General features: G+C 55.7%; 1 protein-coding gene across 1 annotated transcript in view; it reads right to left on the bottom strand.

The window, feature by feature from the left end:
- The window catches only part of SHANK2 (SH3 and multiple ankyrin repeat domains 2), a 490,643-nt gene that overhangs the window by 14,619 nt on the left and 450,240 nt on the right, over positions 1-25,784 (bottom strand). The window contains exons 18-21 of the mRNA XM_042957704.1: positions 10,555-10,690; positions 9,899-9,979; positions 1,651-1,781; positions 474-585 (exon numbers count right to left, since the gene is read on the bottom strand). Coding sequence (XP_042813638.1) covers positions 474-585; positions 1,651-1,781; positions 9,899-9,979; positions 10,555-10,690 — 460 coding nt within the window. The remainder of the gene's footprint in view (positions 1-473; positions 586-1,650; positions 1,782-9,898; positions 9,980-10,554; positions 10,691-25,784) is intronic.

Genomic DNA, 25,784 nt, shown 5'->3' on the forward strand with positions numbered 1-25,784 from the left:
TAGGTATCTCTGGGGCATTAACAAGAAGGCACGCGGCTTTCCACGACACGCAGTACATTGAGTTTGTCGGCGTTCTAGAACGTGGCCCAACCACCCTTAGAAGTGTGTCCGCTGAGCTCACCCGCTTGAAACGTGGCAGGGACCGGGCGGTTCGGGGGACGTGGGGATCGCGTTGAGCGGGCGACCACCTCCACCTGCCACTCTGGTCCCCGCAGGGCGGTGGAGGGGGCTTCCTAGGCTGCCCTGGGCCACCCTCCGCCTCCCTCCTGGCGCGTGCCCCGTCACCCTGCTGGCATTAGCACGGCCCGCGAGGCCGGATGTCGTTTCCAGCAGGTAGAAAAGTTTGAGTCTGTGGGGGGGTCTAAAGGGCCCCCCGGTGGGTGGGCCCCAGGGGGCAGCTCTGCCCGGGGGACTCTGAGGGCTTCTCTGAGAGCCAGGGGGCAACCTCTGTGGGTGGAGGCCATGCTTCTTACCTATTGATTTCTGCCTTCGCATCGTACCTCGGGGGAGGCCCAGAAACGGGCCTTTCGGGCTCCCAGGAACAGTGGGCGTCATGACGGCGATCCCCTGTCGTTCGTACACGGACTGCAAACCAGAGACCCCGGAGTGAGACGAGCCCCGACCAGCCCCACCCAGGGCATCCAGGCCCGGAGGGTGACACGGAAGCGCCTGTGCCCACCTGTCACACGGCTTCCCGTGCTGCCCCCCCAGGAGGAAGCCGTGTCCAGCCGAGGCCGGCAAGACATACCAGCCTCAGGGAGCCGGAAGAGGCTCTTGCCGGACACTCCCCCCCCCCCCCCCACACACCCCCCGGCTCCTGGCCTCTAAATGCCAGGGTGCCCCGTGGAGCCGTGGCCTGGCAGACACGTCTGAGAAGGGGCCGCGGCAGACGCTCGGTAGGAAAGCGCGCACAGCGGGTGGGCAGTGCAGGAGTCTCCGTTTCCCTCCTCCGCGGGATGGGTCAGGATCACCGGCTCACGGCACGGGACAAGGTGAGCCAGGTCCGGGGGCGGGTGAGCAAGCACAAGGACTGCCCTGGAGCCCCGAGGCCAGCGGCGCCGGCACGGACCTGCGGCAGGTGGGCTGGCCCCAGGGGAGCTTAGCTTCCCTCGTGCACTTGGGAGACGGATTCCCCGTGCAGCCGCCGCCCACCCCGCCGCTTCCTCGTCTGGAACGCTGGGCTTGCTGGCCGCCCCCCGGTCGGCGGCACCGGAGGCGGCTGACCCCGGTGGAAACGTGAGCGTCAGCTCGTTGGCGTCCTGTGCTCAGGGCCCCAGGCCGTCCTCCTAGAGCGCCGTCTGCCCCGGGGCTTGGGGCCCAAGGCCGGGCCGGACAGCGTCTGGGCCACATGGGGCCTTAAGATGTGGTGAGAGGCCACAAACAAGGCGGGCAGCAAGGATGGGGAGACGGGGCTGGGGCTGGGGGCTGACCCCGCAGTGGGGCGGCCCAGAGCTTGTGGGATTACCGCTCCCCCCCTCCAGCCCCGGGGTTCTGGCGGGGACGGGGGTCCCACACCAGCAGGTGGGCCTGTTCTAACGTGCATTACACCAGGCTGGCCTGGGCAACGGGCGACGTTTCCAGGTGTTACCGTAGGTGTGAGCTGTCACTGCAGGGACGGCCCGCCCGCCTCCCCGGGGCACGGCCACTCACGTTCACGTCGGAGACGGACGGGAAGCACCGGCTGGTGGGCCGCTGCTTGATGGTGGCTACCCTGGACTCCACGGCCACGTTGTCAGCGGTGCGGGATGGCTTGGAGGCTGGGACAATCTCGTCGGGCTTATCTGCAACGTGAACATGACGGTGGGCACGGGCGTCAGTGACCGGAGCCCCTGAAACGCGACCGGGGGCTGGCTTCTGACAAGGTGCCCTCCGCACGTGAACAGCCACTCAGCTGCTCCGGCCTCCAAACCATGCAAGCGGGCGCTCGTCACCGCGGCATGGCTCAGGCACGCGTCTCTGTGCCACATGCACTCACAGCGACGCCAGGTCCGTTCCCAAGCCCTCACCCCGGGCAGGCGCACGCGGACAAGACTCTCAGTGACACAGCCTCGGCCCCCGAGGCCTGCAACTCCCTGAAAGCCAAGTCTTCACCGGAGCCGCTTTGTTTTCACTGCTGGACGGACTCTTGGCCGCGCCAACTAAACCGGGGTTTGGGATCGTTTCCTCTTTAAAAGCTCAGAGGCATAAGTAGTTGCTTTGCCACAGGTTGCGGCTGCCGGGCTGTAAGGCCCTCGCGCCCGGGGCTAGAGGTGGCGGGCACAGTCAGGTGGCCGTCGGGATTCCCAGCCGCCAAGCCCGTGCTGCGTGGGGGACACCCAATTTCCCAACAGCACAACATCCTTACTTCTTGGTGAAAAAGAGAGTCAAGGGTTAGTGATGTGCAATTCTTACAGATTAAAAACTTTTTACGATTTAAATGTAAAAACATCATTACAACTTTTGGAAAACGTGAAAACTCCAGCGGGGCCTAGGATTGCCCACACGCCCTCGCTTCATCTGTAGGATGTCTGAGACCCTGCGGGGCCTTGGGGCCCGCCCTCCCGGAAAGACTACGGCCCGGTTGGCGCAAAGCCGGTGCGAGGCGGTGCCTGATGGGAATATCCCATTTTGGGCCTCGTGAGGCCCGGCACCGTCCTTGCCCCCCACCCCCCAGGATGCGCAGGCCTGGACGTGTGGTCATGTGGACGTTCCGTCCACAAGCCTGAGGCCTTCTCCTAGCAACCCCGATCCTTTCTGGGGTCTGGCGACTCCCCTCGAAGTGCCTGCTGTCACGAAGAGACTCCCAGGCCCCTGGAGTCTCGCCCAGACCCAGAGCTGTCAGGCCAGGGTGTGAGGCTTAGGGCGTCTGCTCGTTCCCACTGGGCAGGACAGCCACTTGGAACAACAGGGGCTTCCCAAGAGGAGCTAGTCCCCTGGAAAAGCCCCCCAGAGCCACCCACACCAGGGTCCCCATAGAGGAACTGCAAAAGGGAGGAGGTGTGTGGGGTGGGGGAGGGACAGGGGGCCAGGCAAGCAAGCAGCCACCAGGGCCACCCCAGCCTCACAGACCACCCAGCAGGTGGGCCTCTGATACCTGTGACTAACTGCTCACAAGACTCCTGGGTCCAGACCTGTGTCCTGGACTGGGGGTGAGCAAACTAGGGCCCTTGGGCCAGAACTCCCCCTGCGTGCAGCGATTACTTTTTTGGTCTTTTTAATGTTTATTTTTGAGAGAGACAGAGACAGAATGCGAGTGGGTTGGGTTAGGGTCAGAGAGAGAGGGAGACACAGAATCCGAAGCAGGCTCCAGGCTCCGAGCTGTCGGCACAGAGCCCGACGCGGGGCTTGAACCCACGAACCGTGAGATCATGACCTGAGCCAAAGTCAGATGCCTTAACTGACTCAGTCACCCAGGCGCCCCTGCGATTACATTTTTAAGAGGCTGTTAAAAGGAGGGGAAGGAGAATGTGCCACAGAGAGCCCGTGGCCTGCAAAGCCAAAACCCTCATTGTCTGGAAAATACCTGCCCCCCGGCCCAGACCCTGTCCCAGTTTACCTGCCCGGGAGCCCCGGGCGCAGAGGGTTCTGGCCAAGCGGCATTGAGAAGGCCCTTCCCCCCCGACACACGCACATTCACGTCTCTCCCTCGTGAAGAGAAGACCCACTCCCTCCCTGTGTCCTGCCCTGCAGTCCGGACTGGTCGGCCAAGGGCACGTCCTCCTCGTCATGGGTGCTAGGGAGCATCGGCCCCTTAGGGAGTTGGTCAGAGGCACTTATGTCTCTGGGCCACTCGCAGCCACAGTCACCGTGTCCCCAGCCTGCCTTCCTCCTCACGGTCCACGGAGCTGTCCTGTCCTCAGCCGTGCTTAGGGCCCCGGGAGGCGCCACTCACCCCCTCCCGGCCACCAGCTGCCGCTCCTTCCCTTTGCCGGGTCCCTGTCCCTGCCGCTGTGCTGTGCGCACCCCACGATCCCGGAAAGCTGCTTCCTCTGGGGAGCCGTCCCACCTTCGATCTGGGCCGGGATTCCTTCAGTGGCCGGGGTTTAACCTGTTTCTGTGCCGGACCCCCACCCCGCCCCTCTGGCCGGGCCTCGCTCCCTTGACCGTGGCGTGGGGTCCTCTCACGGACGTGCTCAGGTGGCGCTTGGCTGGCATCCTTGGTCTTCGTGGCCTGTCCCTGGAAGCTGGGCCCCTGGTGCTGGCTGTCAGCTCGTTTCAGCTTGAGCTGTGGGGAGTCGGGTGTCCTCGGGGCTGGGGGCCCGTCCTCGGGCTCGGGCCGTCTTTCCAGGTCCGGCCTTGGTCGCAGGGCATGCCACTCAGTGGGGCTCTGCCGGGCCTCCGGGACGTGGAGGGGGTGCCACCGAGCCACAGAAAGAGCGACCGGAGGCCAACGCTCATCCCGTGGGAGGCACCGTACGAGGCGGGGGCCCCAGGGCAGGATGCTCTCCTGTGACGCAGAGCTAACCAGCAGCACCTTCGACAGTCTCCTGTTTCTAGCCATTTCTTTGGCTTTAACCCCCTTCCTCCAAGCGGATGGGCGGTTCACCCTAATTTCCCAGCAGGCCGAGGGGCTGCTGCCCGGTATCCGAGTACCGCCTGGACTCTCTTCACGAGCCGGAATAAGCAGGGAGCCCGCTGTGATGTTGGAGCCCCAGGGCACGTGGCAGGCACCCCAAAAATACACCTTCAGTCGTGGGCGGGCACAGGTGAGGCAAAGACCCCGTGTCGGGAGCAGTGGTCCCTGGTGGCAATTCTAAGCACCTCCTCTCCTTTCTGGCCGTTGGGGAGGGGAACGGTCCCCATCTGCGATGTTGAAGGTCACGCGGGTAAAAACCCGTGACCAGGCGAACCGGTGGGTGGGAGCTGGGCCTCGCGCCGGGGTCTGCCGGCCTCCGCATCCCCACCCCACCCTGGGCCAGGGGTCCCGAGCCCCGAAGGGCGGTGGGCATCGGGATGGTCTGCCCGGTCCAGCCGGCTGAGAAGTCAGGGCACTGTCCACACCGGTCGCCCCGTGCTGAGAGGGGCGGGTCTGGGGGTGCCCAGAAGTGTGTGCCTTGGGGTCGTGGCCACCTTGAGTGGATGTCCTCGTCCTTGTTTTATTTATTATTAAAAAAAAGGTTTTTAAATGTTCATTTATCTTGGAGACAGTATGAGTGAGGGAGAGGCAGAGAGAGGGAGACACAGAATCCGAAGCAGGCTCCAGGCTCAACGCAGGGCTCGAACTCATGAACCTCGAGATCGTGACCTGAGCTGAAGTTGGACGCTTAACCGACGGGGCCCCCCAGGCGCCCCTCCTTGTCCTTGTCCTTGTTTTAAGTCTTGGCCTTTCCACCTCCAGCCAAGTGTTCTTTTGAACCAGAACACCAGAGTTCTTGGGTTGTGGGGGGTACAGCTGGGAACGATGGCTTTCAGTGACAGCCATTAAGTGTGGTTTGTGTGATTCAGGTGGGAACACGGGCAGCCCGTGGCTTCTGCACGGGAGGCCTGGGGCTCCTCCTGGCTTGCACCCACCCCTGAGGGTCCGTTTACCAGAACACGAAGGCTTTTAGGAAAAGCTGTGAGGCTGGAGTCCCACTTCTCATTGTAGAGTCTCCAGGTTATTGTGCTTCATTTAAGAGAGCCTGGGTTTGGGTCTCTATTCGGGGATAAAGAGGATTAGCGAACGCAGCCCCCTGCAGCCCTAAAATGAAGTGCTCTGCGGCCGAGAACAATCCCGCAGACTCATCTTAAAAACCACCTAGCAGGGAGTTGAGGAGAAGCCTCTAGAAGCAGCCACGTGCTGTCATTTTCTAAGCAAACGTACGGACTGGGGTGATGCTCACCGTCCATAAACTGCCCGCTTCCTGGCGAGGGGGCAGCGTGTTTTAGGAGGGGAGGTGGCATATTTGGCAAGAGCGGTTAGGTCCCCCGGGGAACCAGAGCAGGGACAGCCAGAGCGTCACAAGCCCTCACCACCACCCCCAACCCCCCCAGCCCAGGAGCTCACCCTTGGCCACTGGCAGGCTTCAGCCAGTGCGCCCTGAGCCCTCCCAAGGCAGAAACCCACGTTCCACGAGCCAGACCTCGGTGGGATTTCCTCTGCATGAGGGAAACGCAAACACCGCCAGCCCCGGGGGGAGGCAGTGGCCGTGGCCGGCTGGCCCACTTCTGGCTTAGTCTTCCCGGGAGGCCGTGAGGCTCGGGGAGGGGTCTTTGAGCTGTTCCCGGCCTGATGGCCCTGATGCGTTTCACACCTTCCAAGGGTCAGGCCTGTGGGTGCAGGCAGCACCGGGGTCGCCCGGGGGAGCCAGGGCTGGGGGCCATCTCACTGGTGTGACAGTTTTCTAGAACCACCACAAACAGTTCAGAACGAAAGAAGTTTGTTCTCCGTCAGTCTGGAAGCCAGAATTCCTAAATCGAGGTGTCAGTAGGATGTTTCTCCTCCTGGAGGCTCCCGGGGAGGATCCTTCCTGCCTCTTCCAGGTTCCGGGGCTCCAAGCGTTCATTCCTGGGCTGTGGCCGCGTCCCTACAAACTCTGCCTCTGTGCCCTCCTCTGCGTGTGTCTGAATCTCTTCCTCTCTTGTGAGGTCATGGTCTTTGGCTCTGGGCCCACCCCGATACAGTGCAGCCTCAACAGGCTCACATCTGCAAAGACCCTATTTCCAAATAAGGTCCCTTTCTCAGGTTCTAGCTGGACGTGGGTTTTTGGGGGGACGCTATTCAACCAGTATGTTGTAAAAGCCTGTTTTCCCCCTGTTGCACATGGCCCTGTTGGAGCATGGGGAATACTTCTGAGCTTAGACCGGTCCCCCGGAAGAGACCGGCAGGTTCTGAGCTTAGACCGGTCCCCCGGAAGAGACCGGCAGGTTCTGAGCTTAGACCGGTCCCCCGGAAGAGACCGGCAGGTTCTGAGCTTAGACCGGTCCCCCGGAAGAGACCGGCAGGTTCTGAGCTTAGACCGGTCCCCCGGAAGAGACTGGCAGGGGCAGTGTGCCGGAAGCATTCTCTGCATGCCCACCAGCGTCCGATGCTCCAAACTCTGTGAGGCCGGACTGTCCACTCCCTCGCTGCGCGGTGATGTGGGCCTCTGGAGCGCCACACTGCACCCCACAATCTCCCCAGCCCCGTGGACTGCTCACGCAGGAGCTGGGTGGACCACGGCCACGGGGCAGCTTTGGGGTCTTGCGTGCACGTTGTCTCCCGCACCAGCTGGGGTCAGGAAATGTGGGGGAGGGGCATTTGGTCTCAAATTGCCTCCAGTTTTCTCTGCTGTTCAAAGCCAGGTGGGTCTCCAGCCTCCAGGACTCCCTGTCTCCCGTGCCCGTGCCGGCCACAGGGATGGTGACTCCTGTCTTTTCACACGGTCCGGGGTGGCTGCTGGAGGCGCCCCCTTGACAAGGGACCTTCTCGGCCAGCTCCGTTACGGCGGTGAAGTCCCGGGAGCCCACGCTGGGGTGCCTTGTTCAGGATGGTGTGGCAGACAGAGGGGTCGTCCCTGGGGCAGCAGGGTGTTGGCTTTGGATTGAAGGGGACTTCAGGGAGACATGGAGTCCCAGGAAAATTTCTGGGGAGTCCTGGGGGTGGCGGGTGGAGGCCGGGGAGGAGCAGGTGCTCTGACTTGATGCTCTAGGACCCATGGTCCTGTCCCCAGATACCGGCTGACGGATTCTGAGACCCACCTCCCGACTTCAGTGTTCAGAATACCGCATTGTGCCTCCGCGCCAGCGCCTAGGCTCCTGTGATGGGGTCCACGCCGCGCTCCCCCAGGCCCCCAGAAGGAGTTTTGAGTTTATTGTGCTTCTTTCTATTATTGGGATCGTTGTCTCCAGCAGTCAGGTGACAAACACCCCAAAATACGGATGCTGCCGAAGGAGGAGCCCGCATCGTTCTGGGGCTCTGTTGTCGGGGCGCTCGTGGTGCGTGTGTCTCTGCTGTTCACAGCACTGCAAACCGTCCCCCACCCCGTGCCAGTCGGCTCCCGGGTCCCTGCAAGCTTAAGGACAGCTATCCTGCAGGCAGAGAGCGTGAGAGCCAGGGGCTTTCTGTGAGCTCGAGGATGCTGCCCCTGCCCCCAAGGCCCAGGCAGCTAGCAGTCAGGGGACCAGCCCCTCGCCCCGCGTCGGGGCCCTGCCGGCCTGCACCCCAGCTGCCTGCTGCGTGTGGCCGCGGACCGGAGGCGACTTCGAGGCTGCCGGCGGGTAGGGCGGGCCCAGCTGTGACAGCCTGAGGGTCCCACGGGCCTCATAGTCATGACGATGAGGACACAGCTCTGGGGGAGACGCACAACACGTCGGGGGTGAGAGAGGAACCACACTGGGAAAAGCAAAGCAGACGGGACAGACTGAGACAGGACGCGGTCTGGAGCTGGGCCCCTCCGTAGGCCCCGGCACGGGGAGGAGACAGCGCAAGAGTACGGCGGTGTAGACGCCACGCCGACAGCCACAGAGGGGGTCTCTTCCATAGGGTATGTGGGCAGGGGCTGGGAACAGACACTGGGCTGGCCCCTTACCCTTCTTCTTCCGGATGGAGGCTTGCAAACAGAAAGGGGAGGGTGAGTCCACGACGGCAGCGCTCCCCCGGGGCCTGGCTAGGGGGCCCGGAAACCTAACCCTGACCGGAAGCTCACGCGGGCCACACGCGGAAGGGTGGGGTGTCTAGACGGCTGGGTTTATGGCTCTCCCAGGAACCCGGTGATGGGGTGACCTTCCCCTTCCAACATGACCGGCTGCTAAACCTGCTTCCTGGCCACGGGTGAGACACTGTCCCCGCAGCACTGTGCCAAAGCGGCACGGGGTGACAAGGGGAACACAGAGTCCCTGCACGGGGGAGAGACGCCAGGGCCCGGGGAGGGGCCGGGGTAGCACGTGCTGCCCAGTTTTAAAGGATGTGCAGCAATTCTGTGGTCATCCCCACTGGGTGCCACGCCAGGTGCGCGGGGACAGTCAGGGCTCTCCTGGAGAGCCTTGTTGGGACGGACAGGATGTGGCTGGCAGAAAAGGGGCTCATGAGGAACTACGGGTTCCGGGAGGGTCCAGAAGGTCTCCCCGGGAGGCTGGGGACGGGGGGGAGCTCAGACTCCCCCCCCCACTGGGCCAGCTGTGCCTGATGGGCAGGTCCCGGGCTCAGGGCCGGTTTCCGCGCTGCACGGGGCGCCCAGACGCTGGCCCTTCATCACCCGGCGAGCCCCTCTCCATGCTCTCCGCAGAGCAAGCACATCGGCCCTCTCGCCACTGCTGTGTGGAAGAGCCAGCCTCCTACCAAGCGTGTCCCTGGGCCCCATGGGTGACGCCCCAGCACGACATTTAGCCAGCATCCGGATGGCCTGTGCCGGCTCTAGAATCTTCCCTTTCAGTAGCCAGCACTGCCCTGGACCCGGGGCCCTTGCTGCTCTGCCCTTCCCTGTCTCTCTGATAGGGCCAGTGGCTCGAGCTCTCCTGTGCCTTTCAGACCTTTTAGAAGATTCTAGGAGCCCCCTACCTCTGGTGTGCACCCTTCCAGGCCTGCTGGCCCCACCACCATCTACACCAAACCCCAGGGATGGACCTTTCTGGTCTGTGTCCAGCACGCGGGGGTGGTGAGGCGGATTTGGGGGGTGGGGTGCACCCGAGACAGCAGGGGAGCTGTTTGGGGGACACCGTGGGGCGGCTTACCTTTATCCACTAGTGAGAGGCCCAAAAATTCAAAACAAAACAATGTTAGATGAGCCGAAAACAGCAAAAGGCAAGACTAGCAACCGCCCCCGAAGCCAGCAGGACTCCCACGGACATGCCAGCGTGGGAGCCACCCGCACGCAGGGCTCCTGATGCCGTTCCAGGGGTTCAGGGGCAGGGGACGGGACAAGCAAGCGGGCACAGGGCCATGCACGGGCTGAGGCAGCGCGGACACGTCCCGGGGGTGGCGGCAGCAGGGGGCCGGGCGGGCCAGACGGGCGACTCTTACCGAGCTCCTCCAGCTCCGAGGTCATGGACTTGGAGCGCAGGGTGAGGGCCGTGGTCGGGGCGCGCTTGGGAGGTGGGGGGGCTTGAGGGGCAGGCGGGAGAGACACGGGTGTGAGAGCCTGGCCCTGATGTGCCCCTGCCCCCACCCCGCTTCCAGAACAACCTGGGGGCCGGCGGCCCCGAGCCCCCAAGGTGGGGAAGCAGCTGTGTCACCCGCTGAGCTTCCGCTCGGGCCGCGAGGGGTTGGGACCGGGACAGGCCCTGCGTGGGGGCCCCTGCGCTCTGTACTGAGCCCCCCAGGCACACCTGGCACTTGGCACCCCTGCCCTCCCCGAGGGAGCAGAAACGCGCGGAGGGGAGCCGGTCCGGCCCTCTTTCCGCCACGTGCCTGCGGGTGACTAACGGACCTGGTGGTTCCGGCAGCCTTGTAGCCCCTGGCCGGCCGCCCCCCACCCCCCACCCTGTCACAGCGAGGACCCGGGCCTCACACGTGTGCCTGTGCCCCCCGGACCCAGGGCTGCTGAGCACAGCCTTGCCTGAGGCCCGAGCTCCCGAGTCCTCTCTTCACCTCCCTGTCTGGCTTCTTCTCCTCCTCTCGGGGGGGCCGCCCCCCCGGGCGGGAGATGTGGGGGGTGGTGCAGGGGGCGGGGCGGGCACCTTTCTTCCTGGCGGTGTCGTCCGGGTCGAGATTCCTGGTCACCGTGACCACCTTGAGGACGAGGTGGTTCCCTCCCTGGCGGATCATGTTCACCACCTGCCGGTGGCCGACCTTCACGACGTTCTCCTTGTTCACCTGCGGGAGACAGGGGCTGTGGGTGAGGGGCCTGCGCGGGAGGAAGGGAACAGCGCCCCCCTGCCCCCCGTCCCCTGCCCGGTCAGCAGACGGACAGAGGGAAACCCTGGTGGCTTCTGGAACCACAAGTGCTCTGGGGGGGCCAGGGGGTGCTGCTGTGGTGGCCGCAGGCCAGCTAACTGCGGCCTGGTGGGGGGGGGGGGTGCCTGTCACTCTGTGCAGGGCCGTTTCCAGCTGCCAGGCGGCCGGGGCTGATTCTCATTGAACCCGGGAGGAATTTTTTGGCCACCAGTGACGCGCGAAAAGCCAGACAGATTTCCAGGGTCCCGGGCTGTGGCCCTACAGCTTTCCATTGTCACACTTAAGAGGAAACACTAATTGCTTTTCACAGATTTGGGGAACACAACATCCACTGAAACGGCTCATTTCCTCCAGGTGCTCCCTCCCTCCTCTGCTCCTGCCCCGGACGCTGCAAAAGGCACAGAAACTTTGCAGACGAGGTGCTAAGGGCCACAGGTCTGCCGCTCTGCCCATCCAGTGACACTGGAGGATGCCTCCACCGCGGCCACTCGGGTGTTCGCCGAGCTCCTGGCCCCCGCCTCCCCCTTCACATCTGTCCGTCCCCACGGCATCGGCAGGCAGAGCCGGGGCTGGGCCTTGAACTCCGACACCGAGGGCACTCTGCACCTCCCGGAGTTTGGGGGGTTCTCGGGCATTGGGGCTCCACGTCTCTGGCCCAGCGTTGCCCCTCACGCTCACTGAACTGGACGCCTCTGGCGGGGCGTGGGCACCTGCCATCCCCAGAGCTCCCAGGGTGAGCACCAGGCGCCGAGGGGCAAGGGAGTGAACCCACGATCGCCCTGTGCGCCGTCTTCCAAGAAAGAAAAGCCCCCTCCCCCCACTGCAAAGAACAGGTGGGAAGCCCCCAAGGCCCCGCCCATCCCTGCCATCGCTGTCCCCATTTTGTGGTACTTTCTCCTGCTGGGGATTCCCTAAAAACCCATCAAGGGCAAGGGAGCCTCGAACAGAGAAGTTAACAGGCCTGATGACTCCTCACACCCGGGCACTGGGGTCCCCGCACCGACGACAGGTACACTCTTCCTGGCCTCAGAGCGCCAGACAGGGGAAATCGTGTTCGGTGAGACACGCGGCCCCAAGAAAGACACGGACGTAAGCCCCGGGACCGCAGCTGACGCCCCTCCTCTCCCTCTCTCCCCACCACACACCAGAGAAGTGACTTGTGCGCTCATTCCCTCGTTCACCACTTTGCTCAGGGCACCCACAAAAAGTCAGGTGGTGAGGGGTGATCCTGGTGGGCAGCCCGTCCCTGCTTCCAGAGCGGATGTTCTTGTGGGGGGCTGGCCACACGAGTCGGTGAACAGGTGTAACCCCAGGTGTGCTGAGTGTCACCCAAGAAAACAGGCCCAGGGAACAGGAGGCAGGGGCCTGGGCCGGGTGGGGGCTGGGGGCCCGGGCACAGGCTGGGGGAGCCCTGCTGCAAGATGATGGGTGCTGGCAGCGCCCCGGGCCCCACCTCAAACGGCCCATCTTAAATTCCCATCCTGCTTTGCAAAGTAAATACGTTTGGATAGAGTCCTTCTCCCAAAGCAAGAAACGTATCAAGGTCGGAGCAGCGGGCTGCGTGGCTCCGGGCTTTCGTGGATCAGCCACCGGTGTGCGGGTGAGCGCTCGGCCAGCGAGGGCACAGGGGTGCCACGTGGCTTGTGCTGTGATGCCCGTAAGCGTCCTCTTGCGAGAAGAGTGGGCAAAGGCGCGAGGCAGCAGGTTCAGCTTGGAACCCGCAGAGCAGGACTAAAGGCAGGATGGGCCCCTCGGCTGCATTCTCCTTCCCAGCACGGGGGGCACGGAAGAGAGGAAGAGGATGAGCAAAGCCGCACTTCGGGGTTTCCCAGCTTTCAGGGGCGCCTGTGGCTCAGCGGGTTAAGTGTCCGACTGGTGATTTCAGACCAGGTCATGACCTCACGGTTTGCGAACTCGAGCCTCGCGTCGGGCTCTGGGCTCTGTGCTGACAGCAGGGAGCCTGCTTGGGATTCTCTCTCTGCCTCCCTCTCTCTTTCAAGATAAATAAACATTTTAGAATTCCCCAGCCTTTAATATATTTTTTTTAATGTTTATTTTCGAGAGAGAGAGAGAACGAGAGAGACGGTGCATGAGTAGGGGAGGAGCAGAGCGAGAGGAAGGCACAGAATCCAAAGTAGGCTGTCAGCACAGAGCCTGACACTGGGTTCGAACCCACGAACTGAAAGACCATGACCTGAGCTGAAGCTGGATGCTTAACTGACTGAGCCACCCAGGTGCCCCATAGAATTTCCCAGCCTTTAAACAAACTCAAAATTCAGTTTAACCCACAGTGGGACATTACAATCAGCTACCGGCCATACGACAGGTGCTCTGGGCTGCTTGTGTGGGGACAGGAGCCTCAGAGGCTGAGTGGGTGAAATGCTGCCTGATTCCTCAGATGTCCAGCTTGGCGTCTTGAACTTCCACGGGGTTCCCGTGTCCCTCAGAACACCTGGGCCTGCAATTCTGGCATGCTGCCGCCAGGGGGCGGTGTGGGCCTCGAGCGCCTGCCACATTTACGGAAGGTTAACCCCAATGCTGAGCCTCCTGGGATGGCTGCCTTGCAGAAGAAAGACACGGGTTACAAGCCATGGATCCAGTTAACTGCAGGGCAGAGTAACATGTCCCTCCAGGCACTGTCCTTCCATGCAGACGTGGAGCCATCTAAGGAGGGAGCAAACCACGGCTACATCCTGGCAGAGGGCAAGAACCCAGGGCTAGCATCCACCAGGGTTCAGAGAGCTTCTGTGAAGAACAGGAAGTCAGGCTGCCTTTGCACACTTTCGTACTCTCCTCAATCATTCTCTTCTTCCACATGAATTGTCACTCAGATTACAAAACTCACACTTGCACGTGCTTTAAAGAGACGGCGTTCTGTAGGGCCAGTTACAAAACCCAGAGGACATCACCCAGGCCCCACCTGTCACTCCCAAAGCCTTCAGCTCACTCTTTCTAATTTATCCCTGAGTCTCTGAACATGCTTATGTGGTTGCTACTTGATGTTTACATTCTATTTTATTCATTTATTTAAAAAAAATGTTAAATGTCTATTTTTGAGAGAAAGCACGAGCGGGGAAGGTGCAGAGAAAGAGGGAGACACAGAATCTGAGGCAGGCTCCAGGCTCTGAGCTGTCAGCACAGAGCCCTACACGGAGCTTGAACTCACGAATCATGAGATCATGACCTGGGCTGAAGTTGGACGTTTAGCCAAGTGAGCCACCCAGGCGCCCCAGTGTTTACATTGTAGATGTGGTCTGCTGACACACTGATGTGGAAAATGATGGCTTATCCCAGGGTTTCTGAACAGTGGCACAGTTGCAAATGTGGACCAATTAATTCTTTGTTGTGGGTGTACATGATAGGATGTGGGGCAGTATCCCTGGATGCCAGCAACATCCCCTTCCTCCTAAATGTGGCACCTGCAGATGTTTCTAGACATTGCCAAATGTCCACTGGGAGGTCAGAGTCGCCCTCAGTTGACAGCCACGAATTCAGGTCTTTTCTTTCATCCCCCAGGACTTCAACCTCAGCTTACAGTTGTATCATAATTCCGACTAGATCAACACTCAGGGTTTACATCACGACTGTGTAGTATCTATTCATAGCTAAACCATGCAGTATATTATGATGACTTTGTCTTCCCATACATTATGTCTTCCCCAGGGTAAAATCGTTTTCTGTTGTTTGTTTATTGGTTTAATTTCCCATGTACTTAACAGTAATTCCAATCCAAACACTTCCTAATTATGTAAATCTCTTTTCAAAATCTTCAAATATGTTGGGGATTTTGTTGAGTTTATGCTGAAGAAATTGCTCCTGAAGACTTCAGCTCTTTTCTGCACAACGTGGGTTTGGTGTTTTCTACGCCTGTGTCCCATTACCTCTGTCCCCTGGATTCCTTCCGATTCATTCTTGTGTTGGGTCGCCCAAATCCCAGACCCCCTGGATATATTTTTGGCTGTTGCTTGATATAAAGCCTCATTTTTGGTAAAGGACATTCTCGAGTTGCTTTCCAATAAAAGGAGTTTGGGAGATTTTTTTTTTTTTTTTGATACATTGCTTATTTGAAAATGACTTTAACTGCACGCTTAACTGGGCGTTTGGGTACAAAATTGGAGGTTGGAGGGTACGGTAAAGTAAACATCCTAAGACCAACTCCTCTGCAGGGAATTTGTACAAAGTCTCGGCAAAACAACCCCCCCCCACCCCCAAACCCAAACAAACAAAAGCAGTTCCCTGAAAGCTCTGGAATGTGAACTAAGGTAAAGCGGATTTTGGATGGGAGTGGAAAGTCAGAAGTGCTGTGCCACGGACAGAGTGTGACGCGGGTCACTCAAAGCCCTGACGGAAAACTTCAGCCTTTCTGGCTTAAAAAGTCAGAGGACAGAACCTTGGGGGGTGGCCACAGCTGCCAAAGTGAGGGGGGGGGGCGTCCCAGAAAAGAGAGTCAGAGAATGGCAGTTCCATGTTCCGTGTGTAAATTGTTCCCAAATATCCGATAGAGGGTATGAAACTGTGCCTGCACTGGGTTGACTCAACGCAGCTTGCAGATAAGGCTAATGTGCCTGACCTGACATTTGAGCTACTCCTACTGCCTCCCAGATATTTGTAGTTGGAGACTAGCCACGGTAATTACCAGCGAAAATGCAAACATCAACGCTCATCCAAGGAATCTAATGGAATCCAGACTGTCACAGCATAGTATTTACAATATTCAGGATACAGTGAACATTTACTTAATGAACCCAGACATGACTAAGATGTTGGAATTCTCAGGCAAGGACTTTGAAGCAGCTATCACAACAATACTCAACTAGGTAAAGGAAAATATACTCACAATGCATGAAAGGTATGAAATATCATCAAAGAAATTTTTAAAAATGTAAAAAAAAAAGAAAATGTTAAAACTAAAAAATACAATATCGTAAGTTAAAAAAGGCACTGGGTGGGCTCAATAGCGAAATGGATATGGCAGAGCAAAGAGTGAAGTTGAAGAAACATCTGAAGAATTTATCCAATATGAAGATGGAGAAAGGAGTTTCAAAAGTGAACAGAATCTTAAGGACTTGAGGGACAATGTCAAAAGGTCTACTATTTTGAGTCCCAGAAGGGAGAAAATTGGAATCCCAGAAGAGAGAGAGAAAATGGGTCAGAAAAAATAATTTAAAAAATGATGGCTAAAAACTTCCTCAGTCAGGCGAAGGACATAAATTTACAGATTTAAGAAACTCCGTGAATCCCAAACGGGATAAATATAAAGAAAATCTCCCCTGGGCACATTATAGCCAATCTGCTGAAAGTCAAAGGTAAAAACGGAGGAAATCTCGAAGTGGCCAGAGAATAATGATACATTACTTATGGAAGAACAATGATTTCAATGACTGTGGACTTCACATCAGAAACTCTGGAGGCAAGACTGTGGAACATTTTTACACTGTGAAGCCTAGAATTCTATACCCAGTGAAAATAGCTTCAAAGAACGAAGGCAAAATAAAACATCTATAGATAAATGAAAACCATGAGAATCTGTTGCCAGTGAACCTGCGCTACAAAAAACAAAAACAAAAGCAAAACGTTAAAGGAAGTTCTTCAAGCTGGAGGGGATACAGATACTAGATCTTAGAGGCATGAGGATATCAGATATGGTAAATGCCTAGGTAAAATAGAAAATATTATTTTTCCTCTCATTTAAAAAATAGATATGACAGTTTGAGGCAGAAGAATATTGTTTTGTGGGGTTTACAATGTAAGTAAATGTGACACCTGTAGAGTACATGAAGGCAGGAGTGAGGTAGACACACCTACGTGGTTGCAGAGCCGTTATATTTCCTGTCAATTGTGCAGTATGGATTTAAGTGGGCTGACAAGTTAAGGATATATACTGTAATCCTGGAGCCCAGCACTAAAAAGAATGTAAAGCACAGCAAAAAGCCAATACATTAAAATGGAGTTCTAAAAATAGTCAAATAATCCAAGAAAAGCAGAAAAGGGAGAACAGAGGAAAAGAGAAAAGAGAAACAGAAACAACTAAACTGGTGGACCTACGTTGAAAAGCACCAGTAATTACATTAAATGTTAATGGGATAAAACTCCAGTTAAAAGGCAGATACTATAGGGGCTCCTGAGTGGCTCCCTTTGCTTAAGCACCTGACTCTTGATCTCAGCTCAGGTCATGATCTCTGGGTTTGTGAGTTTGAGCCTTGTGTTGAGCTCTGCACCGACAGTGCAAAGCCTGCTTGGGATTTTCTCTCTACCTCCCTGTCTCTGCTCCTCTCTCAAAATAAATAAACTTAAAAAAAAAAGTGGGGCACCTGGTGGCTCAGTTGGTTAAGCACCCAACTCTTGCTCTTGGCTCAGGTTATGATCTCACAGTTTGTGAGTTTGAGCCCTGCATCAGGCTCTGTGTTGATAGCGTGGAGCCTGCTTGGGATTCTCTTTCTCCTTTGCTCTCTGCCCCTTCCCTCTCTCTCTCTCTCAAAAATAAATGAGTAAACTTAAAGAAAAAGGCAGACACTATAAAAATAGATTGTGGAGAAAGACCTAATCTGCAGGTCAGAGAGCAGACAAATGGAAGAAGGTTTCCCGTGGGTTGAGCACTATATCAACATCAGACGAAAGAGACTTCAACCACTCTGAATAACAGTCTGGCAGTCCCTCAAAAAGTTACACACAGAGCTTTGAGATGGCCCAGAAACTCCAGTCCCAGGTGTATTCCCAAGAGAACCGAAGACATGCTCGCACAAATACCTGCACACAAAATTTCGTGGTGGCATTACTCCTAGCAGCAGAGAGAAGCGGGTGGAGGGTGGAGAAAGACTGTTGATGGGTGTGAGATCTCTTTCTGTGACAAAATGTTCTAAAATTAGACTGTGCTCATGGTTGCAAATTTCTGTGAATATACTAAAATCCACCAGATTGGGTGCCTTAAATGGTTGAGTTTTATGGACATGAATTATATCTCAATAAAGCTGTATTAAAAAAAATAGACTTCAGGCGCCGGGCTGGCTCAGTTGGTAGCGTGTGTGCCTCTTGATCTCAGGCTTATAAGTTCGAGCCCCACGTTGGGTATAGAGGTTACTTAAAAATAAAATATTAAAAAAAATAAAAAATAGCCTTCAGGAAAAGAATATTACCAGAAACAAAGAGGGAAAGTTCAGAATGCTACAGGAGATTATTCATAAAGAGGACGTAACAGTCATAAACACTTATGCACCTGCTCACAGGGCCTCGATATACTGAAGCAAAATTTGACAGGATAAAAGAGAGAAATGGGCAATTCTACAAATATAGCAGGACGCTGAATACCCCTTTCTCAAATTGATAGGACAGTTGGGCAAGAAAATCAACAGAGACTTAGATGATCTGAACAATCATCTTGACCTGATATTTATGGGTCAGTAACTACAGAACACACATTCCCTTCGGGCGTGTGTGGAACATTCACCAAACTGGATGAGGTACAGGGCCATACAGTTCAAGTTTGGAAATAATTTTCTTTCTTTCTTTTTTTTTTCTTTTTCAGTTTATTTATTTGAAAGAGAGAGAGTGGGGGAAGGGCAGAGAGACAGAATCCCAAGCACTGTCAGCACAGACCCTAACTAATGTGGGGCTTGAAACCACGAACAGTGAGACCATGACCTGGGCCGAAGTCGGATGCTTAACTGACTGAGCCACTGCCTGGTGCCCCTAGTTTGGAAATAATTTTCCTTCAGGAATTTGAAGGCTCTCATTCATTTACTCTGGTGACCAGGTTTGTTCTGGAGGGATCTGTGACCACTTGTGTTCGTGGAACGTGAGTCCCCTCCCTGTGGCCCCCGCCCACAGGGTGGAGAGCCCTGCAGGATGGCCTCTTTGCCCCAGGTTGACCAAGATGTGTTGACGCACCATGGTGTGGCTCTGTCCTCACCTCTCAAGTAGGGCCCTCTTCACCGGGACATTCTTGCCCTTTAGGTGTGGAACGCTTCCTTCAACCATTTCTTGGCCATTCTCTTCCTTTCCGTTTCTCTTCAAGGCAACCTTGTTTCTTCTGGACTGGTCCTCCAACTCAGTTGTCTTTCTTCTTCCACTTACCATGTCTTCTCTTTCTTAGAGACTCCCATCTGTTTTATCTTGTAATCCAGTTGTCAGAATTTTCATATCTGCTAGAGTAGTTTTAAATTCGAGAGCTCTGATTTTGTCTTACGAATGTTACTTTTAAAAAGAGTATTTTTGTTCTAACATCGAGGATGCAGTATCTCCTTTTATCTCACCGAGCACATTAATAATAACTTTTCAAAATCCTAGTCGCCCTGTGTGATCTGTGTCCTCCATTTTCTCCATAGTATGTTTGTTTTGGGCTCTGTGTTTCTTACAAATTCTTTTTCTTTCATAGAAAGCAGAAAAATAATTTATTCCAGAAGGTGGCAGAAATAAGAAAGTCATCGTGAAAATACAGTTCAGTGTAATTCTGCTGGGACAGATACTCCCTGGGAACACCGTCCTCCTCCTGACTGCGCCCTTGGAGAACCACGGACTCGTGACAGTTTTTAAACACTTCACCGATTCCCATGTTGTGAGCAGGCTGGAGTCTTCTCTAAATGACCAGGTTCCGAGAGGACAGCAACGTCTTTCTCAGAAGAACAGTGCCTTCTGTCTCAGAAGGTGTGTAAACATTTTATGGAGTCAGTTAAGGAGGCACAAAATGCATCAAAATGTAAAAAAAAAAAAAAAATGACAGGAATGAATAACGCTTTGTAGAATAAGATACTCAAAAGCGGAGTGAATGTTTAAGGCACCTCATGGCCAACCGAGGCGAGTCAAGGAAGGTGGTCTGGGTTTGGAGGGGACTTTGCATCTAGAGGAATGTGGCCTCAATGACTCCGTGCTGGGGAGCGGGTCTTTCTCCTCAAGGCCAGTGACACTTGAGGTCCCAGGTGGCTTCATCTTTCAACTGTGGGTCCAAAGAGGGGTTGAGTTGGGCCAGAACTGCAATCGGCCGAAAGAGGGGAGCAAAGTGAACGGGTCACCAGCGGGGTGATGATGACTCCCCAGTCGGGCCCCTCAGGGCACCAAGAGGCTGGTGAGGCCCCAGAACATGCTCATTGTGACTAGAGACCCCGTGAGAGTGTTCTACACCCTGGTTGCTGCTGGAGCTGCCGGTCCCTGCCCGGCTGCCTCACCTGCGAGAGTCATTCTTTCATCAGGTACACGGTGCTTCTTGGCAGGCAGCACATATTTATGAGTGGCCCCTAAAGAGCTGATTTCTGTCCCAGCCAGTTATTCTGTGAACACCGACAAGTGTATATGGAGGGAAAAGGCACAGAAGAGCCCACACAATATTGAAAGAGAAGAACAGAGTCGGAGGACTGACAGCACCTGACTTGAAGACTTAACTATCGAACCACAGCAATCAAGGACTGGTGAACAAGTAGACAGACCCACTGAACACGAGAGCACCCGGAAACTGCCCCCCCCCCCAAGAATAGTCACCTGATCTGTGATGAGGGAGCAAGGGCCGTTCAATGGACAAGAGACAGACTTTTCTGTGTCCTACTGGAACAACAAGACATCCAGCTGCAAGACGATGAATCTAGACCCAGACCTTACACCCTTTCACAAAAAATGAACCCTAACGGGTCATCGACCTGAATGTGAGACACAAAACTGTGAAACTCCTAGAAGATAATCCAGGAGAGTATCTGTGTGACCTGCATCTGGTGCGGACTCTTTTAAAAAGTGTATTTATTTATTTTGGAGAGAGAGGGGGGGGGGGAGGGAGGGAACGTGTGTGCACAAAATCAGGGGAGGGGCAGAGAGAGAGAGGGAGAGAGAGACTCCCAAGCAGGCTGTGCACTGTCAGTGTAGAGCCTGATGCAGGGCTCGAACTCACAAACCATGAGATTGTGTCCTGAGCTGAAATGAAAAGCCAGACGCTTAACCAACTGGGCCATCCAGCTACCCCCTGGTGACAACTCCCTTATCACATCAAAAGCACCAACCACGAAAGAAAAAAGTGGTAAGGAGAACTTCACTAAAAGACACTGTCTGTAAAAAGACACTGTCAAGAGAATAAGAAGCCATATACTGGGAGAAATTCTTTGCACACCTTCATATTTACCCCAGATAAGCGGAAAACTTGTGTCCATACAAAAACCCTCACGCAAATGTTTATAGCGGCTTTACCCACAATTGCCAAAACCTGGACACAACCAAGCTGTCCTTCAGCAGGTAGATGGATTAACAAGCTATGGGACATCCAGGCAAAGAAATATTATTGAATGTGGCTCTCAAGCCACAAAAAGGACATAAAGGGACCTTCAATGCATCTTACTAAGTGAAAGAAACCAATCTGGAAAGGCTACATACTGTGTGATACCAACTGCGGGAAATGCTGGAAAAGTCCAAACTATGGAGACAGTAAAGATCAGCGGCTGCCAGAGGACAGGGGGAAGGGAGGGATGAACAGAAGGGGCGCGGACAGGGGAGTTTGAGGGCAGTGAACTTGTCATTCTGTGTGGTGGACACATGTCATTTGTCTAAACCCATAGGACGTACGAAGCACAGTGAACCCTAACGTCTGCTGTGGACTTTACTTAATAATAACGTATCCACACTGGTTCATTAATTGTAACAAATGCACACCACACTAGAACAAGATGTTAAAGGTAGGGGAAATGGGGCACCTGGGTGGCTCAGTTGGTTAAGCATCTGACTCTTGGTTTCAGCTCAGGTCATGATCTCAGTTTCATGAGTTTGAGCCCCGCATCGGGCTCTGTGCTGGCGACGTGGAGCCTGCTTGGGATTCTCTCTTTCCCTCCCCTGGCTCACACTATCTCTGTCTTTCTTAAAAATAAATAACTAATCTTTAAAAAAAGTAGAGGAAATGAGTGAGTGGGGAGGGGTGAGGGAGTGTTCGGAACTCTCTGTACTTTTCGTTCTATTCTTTTCTGTAAGTTAAAACTACCAACGAGTAAAGCCCACTCATTGAAAAAGCTCATTACTACAGTTTTTATTATGGAAAAAGTCCCTCAAATGTGCAAAAGCAGAGAGGCGGTTGCACTGAACCCCATGCACCCCTACCCTCCGCACATTCTTGTGAATTCCAGCCTTCCATCACCTCTCCGGAAGGCAGTTCAGCAGGCTTTTTATTGAAAGACCCAGCCCCGTAGTAAAAACATAGTCACAATACCATGATCACACCAGAAAGGCAACCCGGATTGCTCAGGTCATCACAACCATGCGCTATCGTGGCTGAGGCTGGGTCCTGCCCGCGTCCAAGTGCACAGCCGGCTTACCGGAGTCATGACAGCTACACGTCGCACCCGGTCGGCCCGCCTCTCGTCTTGTTTAATCTGGAGGTTGGAAGCTGGACCATGTTCAGGTTTGGGGCAGGTGGACGGGTCAAGTGGTGCCGTACCCCCCACCTCAGGGGCCCCTGAACTTCTGCTTGTGTTTTGAGGGATAAGATTTGGCGGTGGGGGGGTGGTTCAGGAATGGGCGGTTCAGCCAGATCCATCCCGTTAGCTTGTCATGTCACTGTTTTTTTAAGTTTACTTATTTCTTTTGAGAGAAAGAGAGAGGCAGAGAGGGTGCACACAAGTGGGGGAAGGGCAGAGAGAGAGGGAGAGAGAGGATTGCAAGCAGGCTTGAGACTTGAGACGTGAGGCTTGAACCCCAAACCGTGAGATCATCACCTGAGCCGAAATCGGAGGCTTAACCACCTGAGCCACCCAGGTGCCCTGTCACATCCCATTTTTACCAGCCCCTGATGGCCGCTGCCTGGGTTCTGTACTTCCAGGGGCCGTGGAATGGTGATTTCCTACTTCTGTGGTTCCTTCTCCAGTTACCAATTGGACTAATTTGTAAAGAGAAACTTGCCCTTATAAATAGTTACACTGCCCTGAGCTACTGTGTAAGAAAGGCAAGAGAAGTGCTTGCTTCTTTCTTTTGACTTTTACCAGCTTTCAGATTAATGAATTGGTTCCTTCAAAAGTGACCCATTCTTTAAGATGCATCATCATGAAATCAGGGGTGTTTGAAAACCATTAAAAATTTTTTTTAATGTTTATTTTTGAGAAAGAGCGAGACAAGCATGAGCAGGGGAGGGGCAGAGAGAGAGAGGGAGACACAGAATTCGAAGCAGGCTCCAGGCTCGGAGCCATCAGCACAGAGCCTGACGCGGGGCTCGAACCCACGAACCACGAGATGGTGATCTGAGCTGAAGTTGGACGCTTAACAGACTGAGCCACCCAGGCACCCCAAAACCATTTTTAAGAAGTTTTTATTTATTTTTAGAGAGAGAGAGAGAGAGAGAGAGAGAGAGGGAGAGAGAGAGAACAAGCTCTCCAGGAGAGGGGCAGAGAGAGAGGGAGAGAGAGAATCCCACCTGATTCAGGGCTTGAACTCCCAAACTGCGAGATCATGACCTGAGCTGAAACCAAGAGTTGGACATTTAACCGACGGAGCCACCCAGGTGCCACAAAAACCATTTTTGATATATCTGAATCCACTGCAATTAAACAAGCTTTTTGTCTGTTTTGATACAAGCTTTGTTTTTAAACAAGGTTTTATTTGAGAACAATTTCAGATGTGCACAGGACTCATGAGGAAGGTAGCACAGAGAGCGTCCCTGGTCCCCACACCCAGCTTCCCCTCTTCTGTACGTCCTACATCAGTGTGGTGCACCTGTCACGATATTGACACGTTGTTACTAACTGAAGCCCACGTCCTATTCAGATCTCCTTGATTGTTACCCAGTGTCCCTTCTCTGTCCAGGACCCCATCCAGGCCACCACATGACTGTCAGTAGTGTTTCCTTAGATTCCTCTTGGCTGTGACTGTTCTGATGACTTTGACAGTTCTGAGTACCTGTCAGGTATTTTCTAGACTATCTCTCTTTTAAAAAAAAATTTTTTTTTAATGCTTATTGTTGAGAGTGAGAGAGAGACAAAAAGCACGAGTGGGGGAGGGGCAGAGAGAGGGAGACACAGAATCCGAAGCAGGCTCCAGGCCCCGAGCCGTCAGCAGAGCCCGACGCGGGGCTCGAACCCACAGACCGCGAGATCGTGACCTGAGCCGAAGTCGGACGCTCAACCGACGGAGCAACCCGGGCGCCCCTTGTAGACCGTCTCTTAATCATGATTTTCCCTCTCACGGTCAGATGGGGTTGTGGGTTTGGGAGGAGGACCACAGGGTGAAAGCCCTTCTTATCCCCATCACGTCGGGACACGTGCCCCCCCCCCCCCCCCCCCGTGGCTCATCCCCGCGATGCTGACCTTGGTCACCTGGCTGAAGTGAGCGTCAGACCCCTGCCATACAGTGGCTCTTTCTTGTTCCCACGCTGTCCCCAACCGAAGAAAGCCACTGTGCAGCCGCACCTCGGGCGGCTTACGGCCCATCTCACTGAGACCAGTGTGGCCTCATAAATCGTACGGATTCTGGGTTCTTCTGCAGGGGAGATTTGTCTCTTCTCCTCTTTTATATGTTCAACGGTGTGTTCACATCAGTAGGACTCCCAGATATCACCTGTGTTGTACTTTGGGTTATCACCCCAGACTCTCTTAGGTAGTTATGCACTCTGGTGCTCAAGGTTGGCCCCGCTTTGGCCCCGGGGCTGTGTCCTGTGTCCCTGGGCCCTGCCTCCACGCTCTGTATCTTACTTCCTCCCTGGTCCGCCCTACTGGTCCCGCACCCGCTCTGTGCAGCGTCTTCACGGGACCTGCCTACCTTTCCTGCCCGCTGGCGAGACGCGGTGTTCCGGGCTCTTCTTGGTGAATCTGTGCGACAACTTCAACTGAACGTTAGAACAGCAGGTGTTTTAGGCCTTCGGCTTCCCATTTTCGTCTCTTTGTTAAAAATCGGGGCTCCTCGCGACCAGCGTGCAGGCGATGGTTTCTTTGCTCGCCCTGTCTGCGAGCGCGTCATCCAGGAATCCCTCAGCGATCGTTCGAAGCAGCGGCGCAGCGAGGGTCCCAGCAGCGGTCTAGTTGCCGAGCGCGAGCAGGGCTGAAGATGTGCTTCCTCCCCTTGGCAGCCACGTGCAAGGTGTCGCTCGAAGTGATTCCTCTGTTAATGCGTTGCTTTCATCGGCAGGTTATGTCGTTGATACTATCTTGCTCTTGTTTTCTGAAAGGTTGGTTTGTGCTTTACAATGAAGTGCAATTTTAACCCGATTTCGTATTCTAATCTATAAAACAAATCGTGTCAGGATTCTTTTCTTTCTCTTCCTCACCCAGCCCCCGAGGCAGCAGGAAATTGAAAACAAGGCGCGTGGGTCATCCTTCCGTTGAAAAGAAACGAGCATATACCCGCGTGGATGTCTGTATGCGTGCGTATGCCTGTGCATACGTGTGCACGTGTTTGTGTGCACGTGTGCACGTGTGCCCATGCGGGTGTGTGGTCCCCACCTTCCTCGCACAGACGGTAGCCTGCCGGTCACACTTCTCTCAGCCTCGCCTTTCTTACGGAATGACGCATCCTGGAGGCAGCGCAGGGCAGCACGCGGAGGGGTCCCCCCCTCCTGATGACACCCCACGGCCCCCCGGCGTGCGGCCGTGTGCGGTATCCCAGCCTGTCCCCGGGACACCCGCACGGGGCCCGGCCACAGTGCCGTGGGGGCAGCCGGGGGCCGCGGTGGGCGGGCTGCCTCGCCCGGGACTTCCTCCCGCCCGGGGCCCCACCCCACACCCCCTCGGGGAAGCCCGCGTGTGGTGCCGGTGGGCGGCGAGCAGAGGGCTCCTGCGTGTCCGCCAGCCGTGGGCGCACCAGCCGGCGTGGGCTCGGGGCGTGGCCGCTTTCTTGCTGCACCCACCGCCCCGTCTGTGAGGCCCGTGCGGGCGCCGTGCGGCACGTTTCTGTGTTCACGCGGGGCGGCTGGCCTCTCCCGTCAGCAGGCATCACGGTGCTGGGACCTGTCACGGATGCAGATTCCAGACCCCGAACAACAGCGCTCACTAAGTACTTGGGAATGCGGAAAAACGCTGAGCGGGGGCGGGGTCCGAGACCTGGGTTCGGGTCCCAGCTCCCTGTCTCCCAA

This window comes from Panthera tigris, chromosome D1, assembly GCF_018350195.1.
Source record: "Panthera tigris isolate Pti1 chromosome D1, P.tigris_Pti1_mat1.1, whole genome shotgun sequence".
Classification (NCBI taxonomy): Eukaryota; Metazoa; Chordata; class Mammalia; order Carnivora; family Felidae; genus Panthera; species Panthera tigris.